This window comes from Ips typographus, linkage group LG8 (assembly GCF_016097725.1).
Source record: "Ips typographus isolate SLU linkage group LG8, UJ_Ityp_2.0, whole genome shotgun sequence".
Classification (NCBI taxonomy): domain Eukaryota; kingdom Metazoa; phylum Arthropoda; class Insecta; order Coleoptera; family Curculionidae; genus Ips; species Ips typographus.
The window spans coordinates 637,406-657,299 of record NC_138429.1 but is presented as its reverse complement, the minus strand read 5'-3'; the positions used below and the strand labels follow the sequence as shown (position 1 = coordinate 657,299).

Here is a 19,894-nt window from a genome sequence, read left to right as displayed (position 1 = left end):
CACCAAATCACCATTAAAACAACAAATATACAAGGTGTTTCTTAAATACGTCGTAGAAAGAAAAACCAGTTTTATTTTTTTCCAAATACCAGTCAAATTGGTATTTTTGTGTTTAGTTAGAAATCCAGTCAAATTACAAAATATGTTAGTAATAAATTATTTGATTTTATAAGAACACATAATAAGTTTAACTATTTTAACTTACTTAGATATTGTTTCAGATATTATGTCTAAAACTACAAAGAATATTTCCGTAAAACTTATTACCATCACCCAGTCGTGGTTAAGACAAGATGATTTTGCACCTTTATTTCGAACCATGTAATAATACTTGTAATTTATAATTCAGATCGAGTTAGATAACTGAGTAAAAATGTGACATTTACCAAACCAAACATATTGTAACAATAGAAAAATGTGATGATAGATGGCGGTTTTACAAATCAGTTTTTTCAGTTAAACTGCTCATTTCATGTCCAGCAGCATCAACATTAAAAGCTTTTGGATCAAGCGGTTTAGACTTGAATCCGTGCTCTACCAGATGGGAAATTTCGCAAGCGTCTCTACCTTTCGTTTCCGGAAGATAAATCCTACAAATTCCTTCACACTTAGACCCGAACACCGAGCAAACGATCATCACTTACTTGACAAATGTAAACAAGCCAATTGCAGCGGCAGCAAAGATGAAAAATGAGGTGGCTCCTAGATAAGTGTCCATAATGGGAAAAGTGAGGCCAACAATAAAATTGCCAGTCCAGTTGGCCATACTGCCCAATGCCATTGCGCTTGAACGTGGACCGACTTCGAACAATTCGGAACCGATAAAATACGGAATTGGACCCAGTCCTAAACCGTAACACAACACGTAACCCAACACACCTATTATACAGAGATAAGGCATCCAGTGGAAGGAATCCTAAAAATGTAACACTTATTCTGCGCTCAAGATGGCTAATTTTCAACTAACAATGAATCCTATAGAAAGTCCCAGTATAACTAGACACGAAATCGACAAAACTAAGCTTGTTAAGAGAATCATACGTCTTCGAAACCATGACATTGTCTGTACAGCCATGATGGCCATAAATATATTACAACAACCAGCTCCTATGGTTGCTAATTCGCTACTTTTGGTGGACAATCCTGCTCGTTTAAATATTACAGATGAGTAATAAAATACCTATAAATTGCATTTTACACCATAGAACTTTAAAATCGCTAAATACTTACCGCATTGACTCCACTAAGTTGCTGGCCTGCTTGTAAAGAACACACCAACAATAAAGGTAATAAAAGAGATTTGCTCTTCAAGACTTTTCTAATACTCCAAGTGTCACCTTGCTTAATATTTTCCTGATCTTCTAGACGCAATATTTCAATCTCGTCGCCTAACGAATCTTCACTAGCGTTTCGCACCCTTTTCAACTCTAAAACGCATGTCATTATCACTTAAACCAGACATTTGTTTTACTATCTCACGTTTTATAGCCAAAGGAGGATTTTTCTTTATAACAAATAAATATTTAGGGCTTTCCGGAAGCACTGGTATTATTAAGGCACAGACAAACTGAGGGATGGCAGATAAAGCAAGGCAATAAGGCCAATAGCTTTCGTTGCCCAAAATTCGAGACATGGACAATATCTGTCCAATCAGAATGCCCAAAGTCACTCCCAAGGGGCAAAGTGCGCCCACGGCACCCTTCAATCTAGGTGGCGCCAGTTCCATTAAGTACATGGGCATTATTGTTGTGATCAAACCTTAACAATCAACCAATAACAATAATCACTCACCCCATAAACTACATTACCTGCAGATAAACCACCGAAAATCCTTCCGATAAATATAAGTTCGATCGAATCAGCATTTTTGGAAGCATAAAATGTGATGCCAGAAATCACTCCCAATATGGAAGACACCAAAAGGCCTCCTTTTCTGCCTATTTTATCGGCCAACAGCGAACCACTTAATGAACCGATACTGCCACCGATAAGAAATATAGAAACAGCAGAAGACCATAAAATGTCTAGTTGAGTAACAGTTAATACACTGTTGAATCTCGTAATAACGCTCTCGTTGCAAAACTTCTTGATTACCTATTAATACAAAATAGAAACTATACAGTAAATTGTAAAAATTCTGTTACTAACCCATCCTGGAGTGTTAATCACTCCAATATTGTAACCAACAGGTGAGGATGATCCTAGTACTGTCACCACACCAGCCAGGACCAGGAGTTTTGACCATCCGGGCTGTTCAACTGAGATAACCTTAAAACAATTATCTATTTCAAAAAATTAAACAATAAAGTGTGCTAAAGTACATAATTATTACAAAACACACACCTTCACCACAAAGTGCAAAAGTCTTATTAATGTGCATTTTGATGTTTGTCAAACTTACCCGCATAATGCCCTTAAATAAATCTTATTTCCACATTTATGAAATAAAACAAAATCTATTATTCACTTTTATATTCAGTATCAAAAAGCTCAACATTATACTCGACTAGAATTATTGGATAAAGTTATTAATTACTAACGTCAATTCAAAAAGGAGGTCATCAAAACCTACTAACCATCTACCATTGTCTTTTTCGTAGTAAAAACAAAACCAACGGTAAATCGTACATTAATGGAATAACAGAACCAAAGACGAATATCCACCAAAACCATCCACACTGCCAACTATCCATAATAAAAAGTGTCAGGGTGAAGCAGGCTAAGGCATGACAGAATATAGCTGAATGGGTTTGTTAAGGTTAATTCATCATGTAATTCTTTGCTAATTAAAATTCCGGTTTTATTAAGCAGGAATTAGGAAAAAGGATACATAATAAAGCAGATGTGATGTTAAACATGGTAAAACCCGAAATAAAAAACATAAATTCCAGACATATTAGTCCCACACCAACACTTATGCCTGTTTTAACCCTAAAATTAAAAATAGAACGTTAGGTCAAATAGCAAAAGATGATTGTTATTCCTAGGCCTAATGGATTCATAAATGTCACTAAATAGTTTAAACACTGAATACATACAAATTGCAACATTTGAAATTTAAAATATCAGTGTTAAATAAAATTTTGTGCTTTTATTATCAATTATTGGGAATAGTGTCAGTTTAGATAACAATTAACCAGAATAAGCAACCAAGTTATCAACTATTATATTATTTAGCATAGCAATATTATTAAATAAGCAAAGGTTGAAAGAAGGTCAGTTAAATATCTGACAAGTCATAAGATTCTCAAATGCCTTTAATTGAAGAAAATCAGTCTCTCAATCCAGATTACAATTTAATTCAGATAATATAACAGGGATCATTAATATATTTAAGCTATTACAAAAAAATATACTCTACAGTTTAAAGTCATTTGGATTAAACCCTTAATCTCACCAGCTCGATATCTTAATCATCAATGGTTTCCTTGAGATAGATTGTAATATTTGTTAAGGCTTATATGATCTAATAAATCGAAATACTAAATCCATGTGACACATATCTTTGTAGACATTTTCTCAGGAAGAGAGAGGTTTTATTGTAAAATTCAATGATATTATAGTATAAGTATTTTAGCTTAACTTTAGCCCTTATATTTATCAAAACCAATCCTAAAAACACAGAAACTAGACTTAAATTAATATTCAGAGTGTTATAAATTATCACAGTACATTGTTCTAATAAGCACCCAAACAAAAATCATTATTCTGATTGCTGATTTTCATAAATGGACAATTTAGAGAGTAAACAAAAATTTAATTGTAACTCACCTTGTATGGGGTTGGAGATTGTTGTGGTCGGATCCTATTGGAATTGCCATTGTACAAGACTTCAGACTCACATTGCTGTTCCATAGCAAATTAACAAGAATAACAAAATGGGCTATCAAAACAAGGAATCTAGTAGGAACTAAATTTCCACTTTTAAACATAGTCTTGTAATCCTTCTAGATACAATTTTTCAATAACTGATTAGTATACAGGAGGAAAGGATGTAGTGTACGTACCCAAAAAAAGTTCAATTTCTGTTTTTATACATTCATTATAAAAACGCGACGCAGTCGGTGTATTTATAATTGAGGTTTTTGTAATAATCCACTTTGGATCTTTGATCACAACAAAGCAAAACCTAAATAACAGGACAGACAAATACATAAAAATTTGTGTCCTTTCCCTTTTAGGAATAAGGTTAGGTACTGTCCTGTCAACTGTCACTGTCAAAATCAATGAAAACAAAGGGAGAAATGACAGCTGAACGAAACTGTTTTTAAAACTGACCACCAGAGGGAGTATCTCTTACCTTGAAACGCCAATACCCTTTGGTAGTTTATTATTGTTTATCAATTTCTATCTGATTTCTAAATAAACAAGTTATTGATAAACTGGCAATAGAATTAAATATTTAAACAATTCAACACACATAATGTTGTCCTCTATCGTAAAAGAACACAATGTTAAACAGGGCTTGAAAAAGGAGGTTCAAGGCAAGTAATTTTTACCCTTTAAAGGGATGAATATTAACTTGGTTAATTACACTTTTAAGAATCAAAAAGGAAAGAAGCATGTGCAGCCGCTGGAGACTTAACACAAGCTCTGGTTGACCATCTAAATGTTGGGTATGTAACAGAGGTACCCTATTCTATTCTGTCACGAACTGACTACCATTGGAAATTCTTATAGGGTAGCCCAGGCCTATTTAAACCAAAAAAAGCTGGATGCAGAAGCAAAGCAGCTGCACACTAGTGCTCAAGCCTTTTCAAAACAAACTCAACAGTGGTTGACTTTGGTCGAGTCATTCAGCAATGCCTTGAAAGAGTTAGGGGATGTGGAAAACTGGGCTAAAACCATAGAAGGAGATGTCAGGACCATCACTACGGCACTTGAAATTGTGTATAAAACTACACAAGAACAGAATAGTGCACTTGCCAGTGATTAGTCAGTAAGTAGGCACAATTGATCATGTAAAATGTAAATATTATAAGCAGATAATAGACTAACATCTGCCAATTTTAGTTATTTTTGCTTGCACCTACATGCACACGACATTGTGGTTTTTCTGGAAATATGATTTATTGCGAAATTTGTTTTAACACAACATAAATTTTAATGGGAGATCAAATATAAAACATATGGTATTCAGTCCTGAATACACTTTGTATTCCATGTTTGATGTGCATTCTTGGTATGCAGGAGGCACAAACAACTCTTAAACAGTTAAGAATGATTTGAATGATATAGATTTGCTTAAAAATCCTTATAATGATCACATGTGTTGTGTCTAGCCCGATCAGAGGTTACCAAACAATCAATAAAATGTTGCAAGTGTTTATCGGTAATAAAGTTTTGCAGACAGGCATGCTGTCTGTTGATAATATAGTAAAAAGTGTGAAGACAAAATAACAATCATAATGAGGCTTGTAAATGTTATTTACATTTTTCTGTAAAAAAAGTTAGAATGCTTGAAGAACAAAAAGTGGACTTAACAATAACTTACCTTGACCAGTATAGTTTATGCTGTTACAGTCAATACAAAAATCAGGTCATAACCGATGTTAATCCAAACATATCTCAAAATGGACAATCAAAAATTTCATGTGAATGTTGTAAAACTAAAAGATCATTTTTAACCTTCACCCTCTAGACGTTTTGATCGAAAGAATTATTTGACTTTTAGATAAAATTGAGAACTTTGTACCTACAGAGAGTACAGACATCTCTACTAAAATTACGAAAAAAATGAACCATGCAACATGTTGTTGATAGGCCAGTTGTTTTAATAATCTGAGCCTAAACAAAAGCAAAAATAGTGACGTAGCTAATGGGGTTTTTTGATAAGTAAATGTCCCATAGCAGTTTTTATTTACTTTTCGTGTACATCAACCGACCTTTCGAGACATGACATTTGACCGTTTTGTCCTCAATATTTGTTACGTTACAACTGAAATATTTTTAGAGAGAAGAGCAAAAACCCAAATTTTATTAATCGATCCTGTATGGTAGAGGACTGGTTAAATTTCCAAATATTTCCTAATTTAACACATTTAAACAGGCAGAAAACCAGAAAAAATAAAAATACAAAAGTGGAGTGATAATATACCTAAAATTCACAAATAACCACCTAAAAATCATATTTTATGATAAAACTTTCCTTGACCGCTGATGATAAAACCACTTGCTTGTCTTTGGTCTCCCACTCGTCGTGATCATGCCTTATAACTGCGTCCGGTAAAAATAATAATTTTTGCAACAGTATATAAATATGCCGCACATCTTTGCAAACGGTCATCAATTGCGAGAACACTAGCCACTAAGTGGTTCTGTTCTTGAGATTTGATGGGGTAAAAAGTCTCCGGGGGATAAGATGGAGTTCGTAATCGGGGGATTAGCCGCCACTAGTGCTGGAGTTTTTACCAATCCGATTGAGGTGGTGAAACACCATATGGAGATTAGCAAAAAAAGCCAGTTTAGCCATCAGTACCAACATTCCTTGCATCGGGGTTTTAAAGCTGCTGGGAGGGAGGGGTTTAAAAGTTTGCAAAAAGGCTTGTCCCCTGCCCTGGGAGCTCATCTTATTTCTTATGGCTTGAAGTTAGGTAAGTACCTACTAATTTTATTACTGAATCTGTATTTTGGCATTGTTTTAGGCACATATCAAGTTGCTGTAAATAAAGGTTTCACCAAGGATTTAAATGGACGCACCGTAGTGTTGAATAGTGTGCTTTCCAGTGGTATTGGAGGGATTTTAGGGCAGTATTTGTCAAATCCCTTTTATCTACTCAAAGCTGAACATCACGCTGAAAGTGAAAATAAAGGATCTTATAGGGATACTGCCAAAAGGATATTTAGGGAACATGGTGTAAGTTACTGGAGAAATGTCCTTGTTACAGCTAATTTACAAAAACCTTGCAGTTTCGAGGCTTTTTTAGAGGAGCCACAGCTTCACTGCCCCGGGCTTTTATAGGAACCTCTCAGTTGACATCGTACGCCATAGTCAAGGAGACACTGGAAAGTTACAATATCTTTTCCAGACAACCACTTTACAGAACCGTAATAGCTGGTGGAATTGCTGGTTTGGTGCTCAGTATCAGTATGACCCCGTTTGAGACCGTTTTAACAACAATGTATAAGCAAGGTAGTGCTTACTTTCTAAGTTAAACTGGTTTAACTATCCAATTTTCATTTAAAAACAGCTATCGGTCCTAATAAAGGAACTAAAAAATATTCAGGCTACCTCGACTGTATAACGAAGATATATAAGGCCGGAGGTTTGAAACCATTTTACAGGGGGTTGGGATCAGTTTACCTCAAACTGGGTCCTCACACTGCCTTATGTCTGGTATTTTGGGAGGAACTCAAAGGCGCTTACGACAATTACGATAATACCGCCAATGTGCTTCGACCGGCAGCTTTAAAACTTTACGAAAATCTCTTTATGTCTTCAGAAATAGCTTGCAAAGAATTCAATCCTGAGAGGAGCGCAATGATTTTACATTTGTAAAAATGTTACTTTTGTTGATTTTAATCGTTATTGTTATTTAAATAAATATATTACTACACTGTTCTTTCTTTGTCAAACAGTGACTAGATTAAGCAGTTTTGTCAAGAAGAAGGGAATTAATATGTGAATGTGACGTCCTCTTACTTTACATCATATTTCTAGAAAGCTTTGCTGTAGTTTCAACACTGTGAAGTGCAGAAACGAAGCAACTATTGCACACAAAATAATGTGAATAGACCTTAAGATAAAAGATCTTAAAATTACCATTCTAATGACATAAAACACTTGATATTTCAAAATTTATTTTTTTAACTATTTTTTGTGCGTATCTCAAAAATCGTGTCTAATAGAAAAAAAACTATTTACACTACTGGATTCTTCGCGAAAATTTGCTGTAGAAATGTATTTTTAGGAATAAAAATGCACTTGTAATTTTTGAAGAAAATTACGAATTTTGAAAAGCATCAGTCAAACGGTGTATGGTTCATTTTTTCCCCGTGGCGGTTACGTCATCAAGTGCTCCGCCATATTGAAATTTACGCACGTCGTTTATTACAAGCTAGGCTATCCATCTTTTTAATCACCTGTTTGCCGTATTGACAAATTCCTCCTTTAAATCTTACAATATGTATCTTTCATTAAGCAATTATAAATGAAAATGAGAAAACTATATTGTTTTGAAAAATTTGTGTAATTCATCGGTCCGTTTATTACTGCAACCAACAATACACCAGGTTCACATCTGCTCGTGGAAGATGTGGCAACATGGAGCATAGTCCCAACTGACAGTCGGCTAAACATTTTGAGGTTAGGAATTTTAAAAAGTTGAAAAACACCAAAAACTACAAACAGAAGAAATAAAAACTTAATTTAGGGTTGTTTACGTTTATTAATTAGTGTTGTTATTGCGAGACTTTCGTAGAATTTAAGATTTTTTCTTCACCAAACTGGAAAACTTGCAACATTTGGAGGTAAAAAAGGCGGAAAGTTCCAATCAAACTTTGGCTTGGGAACAACAACCACCTTCAATTTAAATTATCTGGAAAGAACATCACAGATAGGCGCATTCAAACGAGTCATTAACAGCCCAATACCAACGTTTCAAGAATTATTCCATAAAATTTGCAAGAAAGGAAAGGCAATGTGTGTATCCTGGGGACTATTAAATCCTAAAGCAGTGTTTTAACTTATAACAGAATTGTTGGTGTTTTAAGAACTTGCTTCTTGGTTTTGTGATATAGATTGCTTATGTATTTCCTTTTGTAAATTTACCCAGCATTAAATACATATCAATTTGGTTTTGTTGTGTGATTTATTTGACATGTTTTTTCAATTTCAGTTCAATTTATTGTAAGAGCAGGTAGGTACCTCAGTTAAAGAAATTATCTAATTTTATGATTGTTTATGAAGAAAACTAGACTTCTTAGATAAAAAAGAAACTTGAGTGTACTTTTTAAAGATTTTATTTGTATATTTTATAATGTGTAAATAATACAATTAAAATAGTAATTTAACCTACTATCTGATGGAAAAGTATTTAACAGTAGCACCATCTGTTTCTAGCCTTATAGTCAGAGAAGATGCGGCAAAATTTATAAGGGCTAATCCTGCAAAATAATGGTATTTGATCAAATTTACGTATTAAGTAACTTGTATCTTTCTAATATTACCTGAAACTTGTTTTTTCAACACTCTGCATATGGATTTTGACAACACCATTATAACCATAGCTTCAAACACCTTTTGTTCAGTCTTTTAGAGCAATTGATAATGGGACTTTTTAAATTTGGACCCTTTCAAAGCATGATAAGCAAACTCCAGATTAGGCAAATAAAGGTACCTGAATCATACATATTGTCAGCTCCTGCTAAATACAACTTTACTCTAATCCATGTTTCTTCGAGAAAGTTTTTGAGAGCAGTTTTTGTAGTGTTCTTGTAAAAACTCTTCTTGGGAGTAAGCAAATATATGGGCTGTTTCCTTGTGACAGTGTTTTCTATTAGAAAAGGCATCCTTTTCTGTTCCACAAACTCTAGTTCCTTCAGAATGTTTCACTGGGCCCCTTGATAGTTGTAAAGTGTATTAAGAAGGTGGAATTTTCAAAACTGACTACCGAAACACACACACATTATCTAGTCTCACACGTAGTATCGCAGTTAAAAACAAGTTAAATCAAAATACTCGTTAAAACATTATAAAATTTACATAAAAAATAAAACATTTGGCTTTGTTTACTTATAATTTGCCAACAATGGCGGCCGATGACGTCAAAATTCTATCGTACTCGGAACGCATGTAATAGACAAGAAAGGCAAATGATGACGTAACCGCCAGGGGAAAATAAAATGGACCATAATTATGCAATAACATTATTTATTGTATACCGGCCGTAAATAATCGTATTAACTGCGGCTGATCTCCCATCAGTTTTACTAATGAATGAATTCGATCTGCTGTAAACGCATCAGTGGTTTGACTGCCTTCTGGAGCGTTTAAGTCTCCAACCACTTTAGCCTGTGTTACTTTTTTGGTAGGTTTTCTCGATTTTCCTAGTAACCTCAGAAATTACGGAATGCAAGTGGAAGTAAATTGCAAAACTTACGCTTCGCGCTTTTACTGGAAGTAGTCATAGTGCTTTTAACTCCGGGAGAGACTTTCTTATTTTTTTCTACATCTTTGTAAAACACTGGTTCATTTTTAAAAGAAACCACGGAAGGGGTGCGATTGTAATCATCCAAGTTGATTATTTGGATTCGGGAAATTTTCACCGAACGCTCATCATCGGATATGAAATCGTCGTCTTTGCGTCTGCATTTATCGCAACAACTACGCGAAGAACCGAATAGCGTGTTGCTTGGCTCGTTTTTTTTAACTTCCTCTTTTTTCTGACAAACTATGGGGGGTGTTTTCAATTTTTGCAACGATTCACGAAGAATTTCCACCGAGTCTCTTACACAACTCAGCTTTGACATGCGTGGGAAGAGATCTTTTTCTCTCATCACATCTTTAGCTATTTCTATAGAGTCTTTGGGACTTATCGTGAATTCTCTCGATGACTGTGTTTTTGCCAGCTCTGACATACGGAGCATTATCGAATCCTTGACATCCACCACTAATTCTCTGCCGCTAGTTCTTTTAGAACCTTGAAACAGCTCAATAAGCTGTGATGAAGAGCAAGATGGAAAACACTCAAATACCTGTGTCTTCTGGTGGAATTTGTATAGAATCAGCTTTCTTTCGATGATCCAAAAGTTCTAAAGAGTCTTTGGCAGCCAGAATTCTGGAGGACGATTCAAGCTACCAAAAAAGTGGTTTGCTAAGGATTTTTTCAATTTTTCAAAAACAAACTAACTGGGTTGAACTGAATATCCTCTAAGCAACGGAAAGAACTAGGTTTTAGCGAACTTTTGGTGTTTTTCCTAGAATCCAAGGATAACCGGGCATTCTTTGCTAAATTATTCTCCTCGATAAACTGCACAGCTGATTTACTCGATCTTCGCCTAAATCAACTATTTTAATCACATTTACTGTGGAATCTTTACAATACACACCGATCACTGCCTGCCAAATCTTCATCGAGATTTTTCGCAGAAATTTCCTTTTCTGAACTTTTCTTCGAGTCTTGAGTAGATTGACGCCAGTTTTGGACCAGCACCTCTACATCTCGATTCCAGAGTTCGTTGCTAGCGGTCAGAGGCACATTTGCTGCTAACATGTCGCGGAAATCTTCTCTCACGTAAGTTTTATTTTTAAAGTAAATGGCTGGCAATGTGTCACTTTCATCTAAAATTGGAATTGTATAAGAAATGACAAAACAAAGTGTGCCCTAAGGAGAACCAAGTTCCGGTTTAAGTGGGGGGTTTAGTTCTTTGAAACAATCGTGGTAGTCTCTAATCTCCATTCCTGATGATTTTATTGAAGTTGTGCTGGATTTATCTTCGTGATTCCATGTAATTATAGCGGGGGCTTCCTTTCTCTTAACTGATGGTTTTATGTCTGTGGGCAAAAAGAGTGAAATATTAAAATTACATTGTTTGGTTGTAAACCTGATTGGTTATATTTTTCGTAAGTTCAAAGGTCATCATTTTCTCCACCGAAAGTAGAAATTCCGCTTGAGCAGGCGCAGACTTTAAAGCAAAATTAATGAACTTCTGGAATTGCTTCAAAACTTCAATCAAGCAGGTTTCTCGAATTGCCACGTTTTTAATTTGCATTTCTTTTTCGGCTGTAATTTTTTCAAACTGGTCACTTTTCTGCTTCATTCGCTCTTCCAAAGCTCTAATTTCGGCTTTATAGCGATTTTCTATGGCAACTTTTTGGTCGCAACATTTTTGCCTTTCCGTGCACAACACGTACATCATATGACCAAATTGGTGCACTCCAAGTTATGTTTGAGTTGGCGTAGTGACACTGTTGTTTTATACTTGTGGTACTGTTCGTCAAAGTGACGTAAAAATTGTTGTTTTCTACAGAAAATCAATTAAGTAAATGTAATAATTGCAAAATTCTAGGGGATACTTTAATTCCAGTTTAAATAACTCTGTTAACTTGCGCTCTTGTTCGTCCAACTGTCTTAGGTATTCCATGGTCATGGCATCTACAGTTTTGTTCACTTCAACATTAAGTTCATCCTCCCATTTGGTTTTAAGTTCTTCCTCGTGACTTGCAATGATTTCTTTATATTGTTCGTGAATTTTTTGTTCAAGTTTGTCTAAAAGTACTTGCGTAGCACTCATTTGCACTAGGATTTTTTTTTAAATTACCCAACTCCTCTTTTAAATTTATTTCGAATTGTTTCTGTTGCTTTTGCATTTCTGCATGGCAAGCCACTCGTTCCCTTATCTCGACTTCTTTAATTTCCACTTTCATACGGTCCTCCATGTGGCCAAAAGCTCTACTCTTGAGCTTCTCCAAAGCTTTTTGCTTATCCAATTCCATCTCGTTTTTGTAACGGTCTTCTATATCTTGACCAATTTCTGTGGTAAAACAGCGAAAAATGATTAAAATTTTAGGGTAAATACAAGGTAAAATATACCTAAAATTCCTTTATGCGTCAAAGCCTGCAAACATTTAAATGTGATTGGTGGTTTTAAAGCTATTTTTCCTTGAAGCAAGTCGCTGGGTGACACCCATAACGTCTCGCCTGGACCTTTAAGGGGTAATTTCAAGCCAAAATCTTCTTTAAGGGCTTCTTCACATTCTTTGAATACCACGTTAGATAAGGGGTCTCCCAAATTATTCTGTGTGTGTTTAAGTTGGCAGATTTAATAGGATAATCAATTTATGACCTACCTTCGCGTCTGATAACTTGGGAATTTCTTTTGCTTTCAGCAAACTGGTGCGTTTTTGGTAATAGTCACTTCTTTCCAAATCAAACGCGTATTCTGCAATAATTGTGTTTATATTATATCTGGTACATGTAGAACTGAATTACCCGGCATGGTTATAAATAATAATTTAGAACACCCATTCCCTAAAATAAGTTTTTAAACAACATTTAAATTTCACTTTGTTTTATTTAGTAATTTATGCTGGCATTCAAATTAAATGTTTGACACTGATTGACTTTAAAGTTTTGACATTTAGGAAAACCGCGTAACGGACAGAGAAACGTACAGTATTGCATGCGCGGGACTAAGACAGAAAACGAAAAAATATCAAGTAGGCCATATTTCAGCGCGCTGTTGCCAAACGCCAAGTATCACTCAAATACCGTCAACAAATAACTTGGCGTTTGGCAACAGCGCGCTGAAAATATGGCCTACTTGATATTTTTTTCGTTTTCTGTCTTAGTCCCGCGCATGCAATAATGTACGTTTCTCTGTTCGTTACGCGGTTTTGGATTTACCACACCTGCAAAAGGAACTTTCAGTATTTTAGACTATTTTCAAAATCAATTTACTGTACTAAGTCAACTTTGACGCCCTCTGGTAGCTAAACCACTTAACCTATCAAAGCATCTGGACATATCTTTAGAATGATCATTTAACTAGCTATCCATTGACGTATAAAAGTCTATACAAAGTCTTGGAAATGACTGAGTTATTTAGCAATGAATGACAGGTTGCACTGAAAATGTTAAAATTTACTTAAGTCAACTTTGACGCCCTCTGGTAGCTAAACAAACTTAATCTATCAAAGCATGGGGCCATATCTTCAGAAAGCCCATATAACTGGCTATTCATTAACGTATAAAAGTCTAGACAAAATCTTCGAAATAACTGAGTTATTTAGCATTGAATGGCAGGTTGCACTGAAATGTTTAAATTTACTTAAGTCAACTTTGACGCCCTCTGGTAGCTAAACAACTTAACCTATAAAAGCATGTGACCATATCTTTAGAAAGCCCATTTAACTAGCTATCCATTGACGTATAAAAGTCTAGACAAAGTCTTGGAAATGACTGAGTTATTTAACAATGAATGACAGGTTGCACTGAAAATGTTTTAAATTTACTTAAGTCAACTTTGACGCCTTCTGGTAGCTAAACCACTTAACCTATCAAAGCATGTGACCATATCTTTAGAATGCCCATTTAACTGGCTATCCATTAACGTATAAAAGTCTAGAAGAAGTCTTTGAAATAACTGAGGTATTTAGCATTGAATGGCAGGTTGCACTGAAAATGTTTAAAATTTACTTAAGTCAACTTTGACACCCTCTGGTAGCTAAACAACTTAACCTATCAAAGCATGTGACCATATCTTTAGAATGCCCATTTAACTGGCTATCCATTAACGTATAAAAGTCTAGAAGAAGTCTTTGAAATAACTGAGGTATTTAGCATTGAATGGCAGGTTGCACTGAAATGTTTAAATTACTTAAGTCAACTTTGACGCCCTCTGGTAGCTAAACAACTTAACCTATCAAAGCATGTGGCCATATCTTTAGAAAGCCCATATAACTGGCTATTCATTAACGTATAAAAGTCTAGAAGAAGTCTTTGAAATAACTGAGGTATTTAGCATTGAATGGCAGGTTGCACTGAAAATGTTTAAATTTACTTAAGTCAATTTTGACGCCCTCTGGTAGCTAAACCACTTAACCTATCAAAGCATGTGACCATATCTTTAGAATGCCCATTTAACTGGCTATCCATTAACGTATAAAAGTCTAGAAGAAGTCTTTGAAATAACTGAGGTATTAGCATTGAATGACAGGTTGCACTGAAAATGTTAAAATTTACTTAAGTCAACTTTGACACCCTCTGGTAGCTAAACAACTTAACCTATCAAAGCATGTGACCATATCTTTAGAATGCCCATTTAACTGGCTATCCATTAACGTATAAAAGTCTAGAAGAAGTCTTTGAAATAACTGAGGTATTTAGCATTGAATGGCAGGTTGCACTGAAAATGTTTAAATTTACTTAAGTCAACTTTGACACCCTCTGGTAGCTAAACAACTTAACCTATCAAAGCATGTGACCATATCTTTAGAATGCCCATTTAACTGGCTATCCATAACGTATAAAAGTCTAGAAGAAGTCTTTGAAATAACTGAGGTATTTAGCATTGAATGGCAGGTTGCACTGAAATGTTTAAATTTACTTAAGTACAATTTTGACGCCCTCTGGTAGCTTAAACCACTTAACCTATCAAAGCATGTGACCATATCTTTAGAATGCCCATTTAACTGGCTATCCATTAACGTATAAAAGTCTAGAAGAAGTCTTTGAAATAACTGAGGTATTTAGCATTGAATGACAGGTTGCACTGAAAATGTTAAAATTTACCTTAAGTCAACTTTGACGCCCTCTGGTAGCTAAACAACTTAATCTATCAAAGCATGTGACCATATCTTCAGAAAGCCCATTTAACTGGCTATTCATTGACGTATAAAAGTCTAGACAAAAATCTTCGAAATACTGAGTTATTTAGCATTGAATGGCAGGTTGCACTGAAAATGTTAAATTTACTTAAGTCAACTTTGACGCCCTCTGGTAGCTAAACAACTTAATCTATCAAGCATGTGACCATATCTTCAGAAAGCCCATTTAACTGGCTATTTATTGACGTATAAAAGTCTAGACAAAATCTTCGAAATAACTGAGTTATTTAGCATTGAATGGCAGGTTGCAACTGAAAATGTTAAAATTTACTTAAGTCAACTTTGACGCTTCTGGTAGCTAAACCACTTAACCTATCAAAGCATCTGGACATATCTTTAGAATGATCATTTAACTAGCTATCCATTGACGTATAAAAGTCTATACAAAATCTTGGAAATGACTGAGTTATTTAACAATGAATGACAGGTTGCACTGAAAATGTTAAAATTTACTTAGTCAACTTTGACGCCCTCTGGTAGCTAAACAACTTAATCTATCAAAGCATGGGGCCATATCTTCAGAAAGCCCATTTAACTGGCTATCCATTGACGTATAAAAGTCTAGACAAAGTCTTGCAAATGACTGAGTTATTTAGCAATGAATGACAGGTTGCACTGAAAATGTTTAAATGTACTAAGTCAACTTTGACGCCCTCTGGTAGCTAAACAACTTAATCTATCAAAGCATGTGACCATATCTTTAGAAAGCCCATATAACTAGCTATCCATTGACGTATAAAGTCTATACAAAGTCTTGGAAATGACTGAGTTATTTAACAATGAATGACAGGTTGCACTGAAAATGTTTAAAATTGACTTAAGTCAACTTTGGACGCCCTCTGGTACGCTAAACAACTTAATCTATCAAAGCATGGGGCCATATCTTCAGAAAGCCCATTTAACTGGCTATCCATTGACGTATAAAAGTCTAGAAGAAGTCTTTGAAATAACTGAGGTATTTAGCATTTTTGAATGGCAGGTTGCACTGAAAATGTTTAAAATTTACTTAAGTCAACTTTGACGCCCTCTGGTAGCTAAACAACTTATCTATCAAAGCATGTGACCATATCTTTAGAAAGCCCATATAACTAGCTATCCATTGACGTATAAAAGTCTATACAAAGTCTTGGAAATGACCTGAGTTATTTAACAATGAATGACAGGTTGCACTGAAAATGTTAAAATTTACTTAAGTCAACTGTGACGCCCTCTGGTAGCAAACAACTTAACCTATCAAGCATGTGGCCATATCTCAGAAAGCCCATTTAACTGGCTATTCATTGACGTATAAAAGTCTAGACAAAGTCTTGCAAATGACTGAGTTATTTAGCAATGAATGACAGGTTGCACCGAAACTGTTTAAAGGTACTAAGTCAACTTTGACGCCCTCTGGTAGCTAAACCACTTACCTATCAAAGCATGTGACATATCTTTAGAAAGCCCATATAACTAGCTATCCATTGACGTATAAAAGTCTAGACAAAATCTTCGAAATAACTGAGTTATTTAGCATTGAATGACAGGTTGCACTAAAAATGTTCAAAATTATTCAAGTCAACTTTGACGCCCTCTTAGGATGTGTTAACAGTAGTTGCCAACTTGCGCATGATTGGTTCAAATTGCACGCCACTGACACCTGATTCCAGAACGGCGCGTTACATTGGTGCCATTACGAGAAAAAAAAAAAAAAATTTATACCTCTTTACTAACAAACACAACTTTAAAGATTAAACTCGTGTATTTTATTACCGGAAAACCTTAACAGATCAGAAAATATTCGCTTAACGTTAACATCCACTTTAGTTGGTTCAGCTGCAGTAAACTCTTTAACTTTCTTGGTCACCAGTTTTAGAACCCCTCCTATCTCGGCATTGGCTGGTTTTAAGGCAGTTTTGATCTGTTCCACCAATTTTTGGTACTTTTCCACATCGCCCGAATTAAGGCAGTCGAATATGGGCCAGTTACTTTCGCAGGCCTCGCAAACGCACGTAAACTGATTAAAGTTTCCACAACTGATGCGCTCTTACCAACTTAGGATATTCGGCAAAGTTGTAGTTCCTAGAATAATGTTGTTAAAAACGTTTTTAACCAGCTTTTTTCAATTGACATGCCTGTACGTTAAAACAGCACGATTCTCCACCTTTTAATATTCCTGGCAGCTCTCAGTACAATCTTAGCACCAAAAAACGAGGTAGTGACGTTACCATAGCAGTGGTGGTTAACAGGACTGCTAAAAGCGTAGATTCCTTCAGCCACCTCGTGGTATTCCGTATCTATGGAGTTTTTCTTCGTTTTTCTCTATTGAAAGCTTGTTTATTGTCGTGTTGAAGTAGTGATGGAATAGCAATTCTTAAGGCGTTCGGCCAGATATTCCACTTTTGGAAAAAAAGTCAGAGTATTTGGTTAGAAAGTGATGTACCAATACAAGCTTCGTTAGCTGCTTCAAACAAATCTCGTACTGAACGTTTTTCTTGTTGGTTTGAAGTTCTTGAATTTCTCATATCTGAAAATTTTGATATTAATTTCTGGAGTTAATGAAACACTCCTATACCTATCAGATTTGTAAATAGTACCATTCACATTGTCCATCAGGCCTCCAACTGCTTCAAACCTTTCAAAACCGTCTTAACACTGAGCAATTCATTGAAAATCAAACTGACACAAATCGCACTCGTTGTAATTGGTAAGATTCCTTAGCTGCGTCCCTACATTTCTCACTGCAATACAAGGCAGTTCTACAGCTAGGACAGGGTATCAAATTGTAGCAAAGCTCCAGGCATTCGTGGCAATGTAGAAACCGTTGCGAAGGCTTAGTGCCCACTGCCACAACATAAGGAGATTCCACAGCAATGATTTCACCTGCTTCAATGTTACTGGTGGCAACAACATGACGTCCCCCATATTGGTCACGTTGAATTTCAACGTTGATGCTTGCGCAAGAGATTTTTGGGTTTGGATGATTCAACCAGGAATTTCCTCGTGGTATTTTTTTGTTGTTTGGATGGGTTTACTGGCTTCTGCTTGGGCTTTCTTCTCTAAAAGTTTAGCCTCCATGTCTTTGGGGTAGTTGTTCTGCAGTGCTTGTCAATGTCCTGAAAATTTAAAACTGAATAACTTTAGCGACTTTAAAGCTGGATTCTAATTCCGCAAGAAGTAAGCGGCATGCAGCAAGCAGTAGTAGCCGCTCCGCAAATGTTTCAATTCATAGTTCGACGCTTTGACGTCAGTAAAATGACAGACTACAGATTATTTGACAGTTTATTTCTTTGTTTACAATATAAATTTTAGGTTAGAATTTTTATTTCTATTCTATTCATTGAATGTTTACTGAATTTTACGGAAAATGAATTTTGTCGATGACTATTCTATCATAGTAGCTGCAAGTAATCCAAGTGAAAACGAGAAAATAAACCAGAAAAGATCGGATACTTGACAAATGACAATTCGAAAATCCAGGAATGGTTGAAACAGGCGGCAGTAAGAGCAAGGTAAGAAAAAAATGATTATTTCTTGGTGCTTACTGCTTGGGCTTATTTGTCAAACTATGAATTGAAAGTGCTACAAGTATATTGTTTATTTTTAATTCAGTATACTGCTCACTTCTTGCGGATTTCAAACTATGAATTCAGGTTAAAGAATGAATTCACGCACTTGTAAGCATTCGGTAAAGTAGGCCCTTTCAAACAAAACTTCTGCGCGTCCAGCGTAAGCTAAACCTAAAATTTCGGTTTTGTCCTCAGCATTGGCAACGCTTTGAGTGAAAGCGAGTAGAGCTTTGAAGTGGTTTTTTTGTCGTAACATCTTTCTGCCTTCGTCGCGGAAGAAAATTGCTTTTTCATTGGACTTTGACATTTTCCCACCAGTTTCGATGTCCTGAAACTGGGACGGACAATGTTTGAGCGCCAACTCTTCCAGCATGTCTATGATCCTGATGTCCGACTTTAAGGACAGCAACTGCTCGCTTGTGATCTGGGGGTCTTCGATTTCGCCCGGAGACAGCATTTCTATCTAGTCACAGGATGAAAATAATAAAAAATTAACCTACATAGACGTATTTATAAAACAGCGTCGTGTTCTACTTAATAGGCATTTAAAACATGAAGCCTACGGCTCTAAATTTAGAAAACTACTTGAAGAAAGTTGGGATAAGTGTAAAATGTATCTCACAAAACAATATTGAAGGAACCATTCGATTTATGCGTAATTTTAGCGTGTTGTTTAACTTTTGTCAATTTTCTCATGACAATCAAAAACAAATTGGTATTAGAAAATTTTAAAAATAGAACTGACGGTTTGGTTAGTCATATAACAGAAACTAAAATAGAAATACAGTGTAAACATAGCCCATTTTAAACCATAAGAAAATATCCTACCGTAGAATCAAACTTACTTGATGGCAAGTTTACTCCAAATACCAAACAGCACCGATCACCTGATCACTGTCAAGTTTTAAGAAACTTTTTTTAACGAGAGTACTTACGTAAGCTACCGACTCCGGAAAGTGATTGGCAAGTCTCTGAATTCAATTCGGAAAAATAGCAAATCAAGGGGGGGGCTCATTTTGGC

The 19,894-nt window shown here is 35.4% G+C and overlaps 5 protein-coding genes across 7 annotated transcripts; 2 read left to right on the top strand and 3 right to left on the bottom strand.

Moving 5' to 3' along the window:
- Nucleotides 1–28: 28 nt before the first annotated feature.
- Nucleotides 29–4,180, bottom strand: LOC145732665 (solute carrier family 2, facilitated glucose transporter member 5-like). Of its 3 annotated transcripts, none has more exons than XM_081985085.1 (9): nucleotides 4,004–4,180; nucleotides 3,772–3,944; nucleotides 2,149–2,268; nucleotides 1,809–2,094; nucleotides 1,480–1,758; nucleotides 1,231–1,427; nucleotides 968–1,180; nucleotides 645–916; nucleotides 29–590 (listed from the first exon to the last, which is right to left on the bottom strand). In XM_081985085.1, the coding sequence occupies exons 2-9, from the start codon at nucleotides 3,853–3,855 to the stop codon at nucleotides 437–439; spliced, it is 1,605 nt and encodes a 534-aa protein (XP_081841211.1). In that variant the 5' UTR covers nucleotides 3,856–3,944; nucleotides 4,004–4,180; the 3' UTR covers nucleotides 29–436. The 3 variants fall into 3 exon arrangements, with proteins under 3 accessions (XP_081841211.1, XP_081841209.1, XP_081841210.1); XM_081985083.1 differs by having other exon boundaries at nucleotides 3,772–3,947; nucleotides 4,008–4,180; XM_081985084.1 differs by having other exon boundaries at nucleotides 4,008–4,180.
- Nucleotides 4,181–4,290: 110 nt separating this feature from the next.
- LOC145732675 (biogenesis of lysosome-related organelles complex 1 subunit 1-like) lies at nucleotides 4,291–5,007 on the top strand. The gene is made up of 3 exons (XM_081985096.1): nucleotides 4,291–4,484; nucleotides 4,544–4,616; nucleotides 4,681–5,007. The coding sequence occupies exons 1-3, from the start codon at nucleotides 4,424–4,426 to the stop codon at nucleotides 4,934–4,936; spliced, it is 390 nt and encodes a 129-aa protein (XP_081841222.1). The 5' UTR covers nucleotides 4,291–4,423; the 3' UTR covers nucleotides 4,937–5,007.
- A 1,095-nt stretch (nucleotides 5,008–6,102) lies between these two features.
- LOC145732671 (solute carrier family 25 member 35-like) lies at nucleotides 6,103–7,561 on the top strand. The gene is made up of 4 exons (XM_081985090.1): nucleotides 6,103–6,593; nucleotides 6,645–6,856; nucleotides 6,910–7,132; nucleotides 7,191–7,561. The coding sequence occupies exons 1-4, from the start codon at nucleotides 6,362–6,364 to the stop codon at nucleotides 7,496–7,498; spliced, it is 975 nt and encodes a 324-aa protein (XP_081841216.1). The 5' UTR covers nucleotides 6,103–6,361; the 3' UTR covers nucleotides 7,499–7,561.
- Nucleotides 7,562–9,871: 2,310 nt separating this feature from the next.
- Nucleotides 9,872–13,070, bottom strand: LOC145732788 (uncharacterized). The gene is given in 13 exon segments (XM_081985282.1): nucleotides 9,872–10,047; nucleotides 10,101–10,717; nucleotides 10,719–10,795; nucleotides 10,851–10,998; nucleotides 11,050–11,281; nucleotides 11,336–11,474; nucleotides 11,545–11,861; nucleotides 11,864–11,964; nucleotides 12,017–12,209; nucleotides 12,262–12,474; nucleotides 12,534–12,738; nucleotides 12,791–12,882; nucleotides 12,933–13,070. Coding segments are annotated over 13 exon segments (2,517 nt in total). The 5' UTR covers nucleotides 12,940–13,070.
- A 5,807-nt stretch (nucleotides 13,071–18,877) lies between these two features.
- On the bottom strand, nucleotides 18,878–19,345 carry LOC145732659 (protein-lysine N-methyltransferase SMYD4-like). Its single transcript, XM_081985069.1, has one exon. It carries the CDS (start codon nucleotides 19,328–19,330, stop codon nucleotides 18,959–18,961), a length of 372 nt encoding a protein of 123 aa, XP_081841195.1. The 5' UTR covers nucleotides 19,331–19,345; the 3' UTR covers nucleotides 18,878–18,958.
- Between the last annotated feature and the right edge of the window lie 549 nt (nucleotides 19,346–19,894).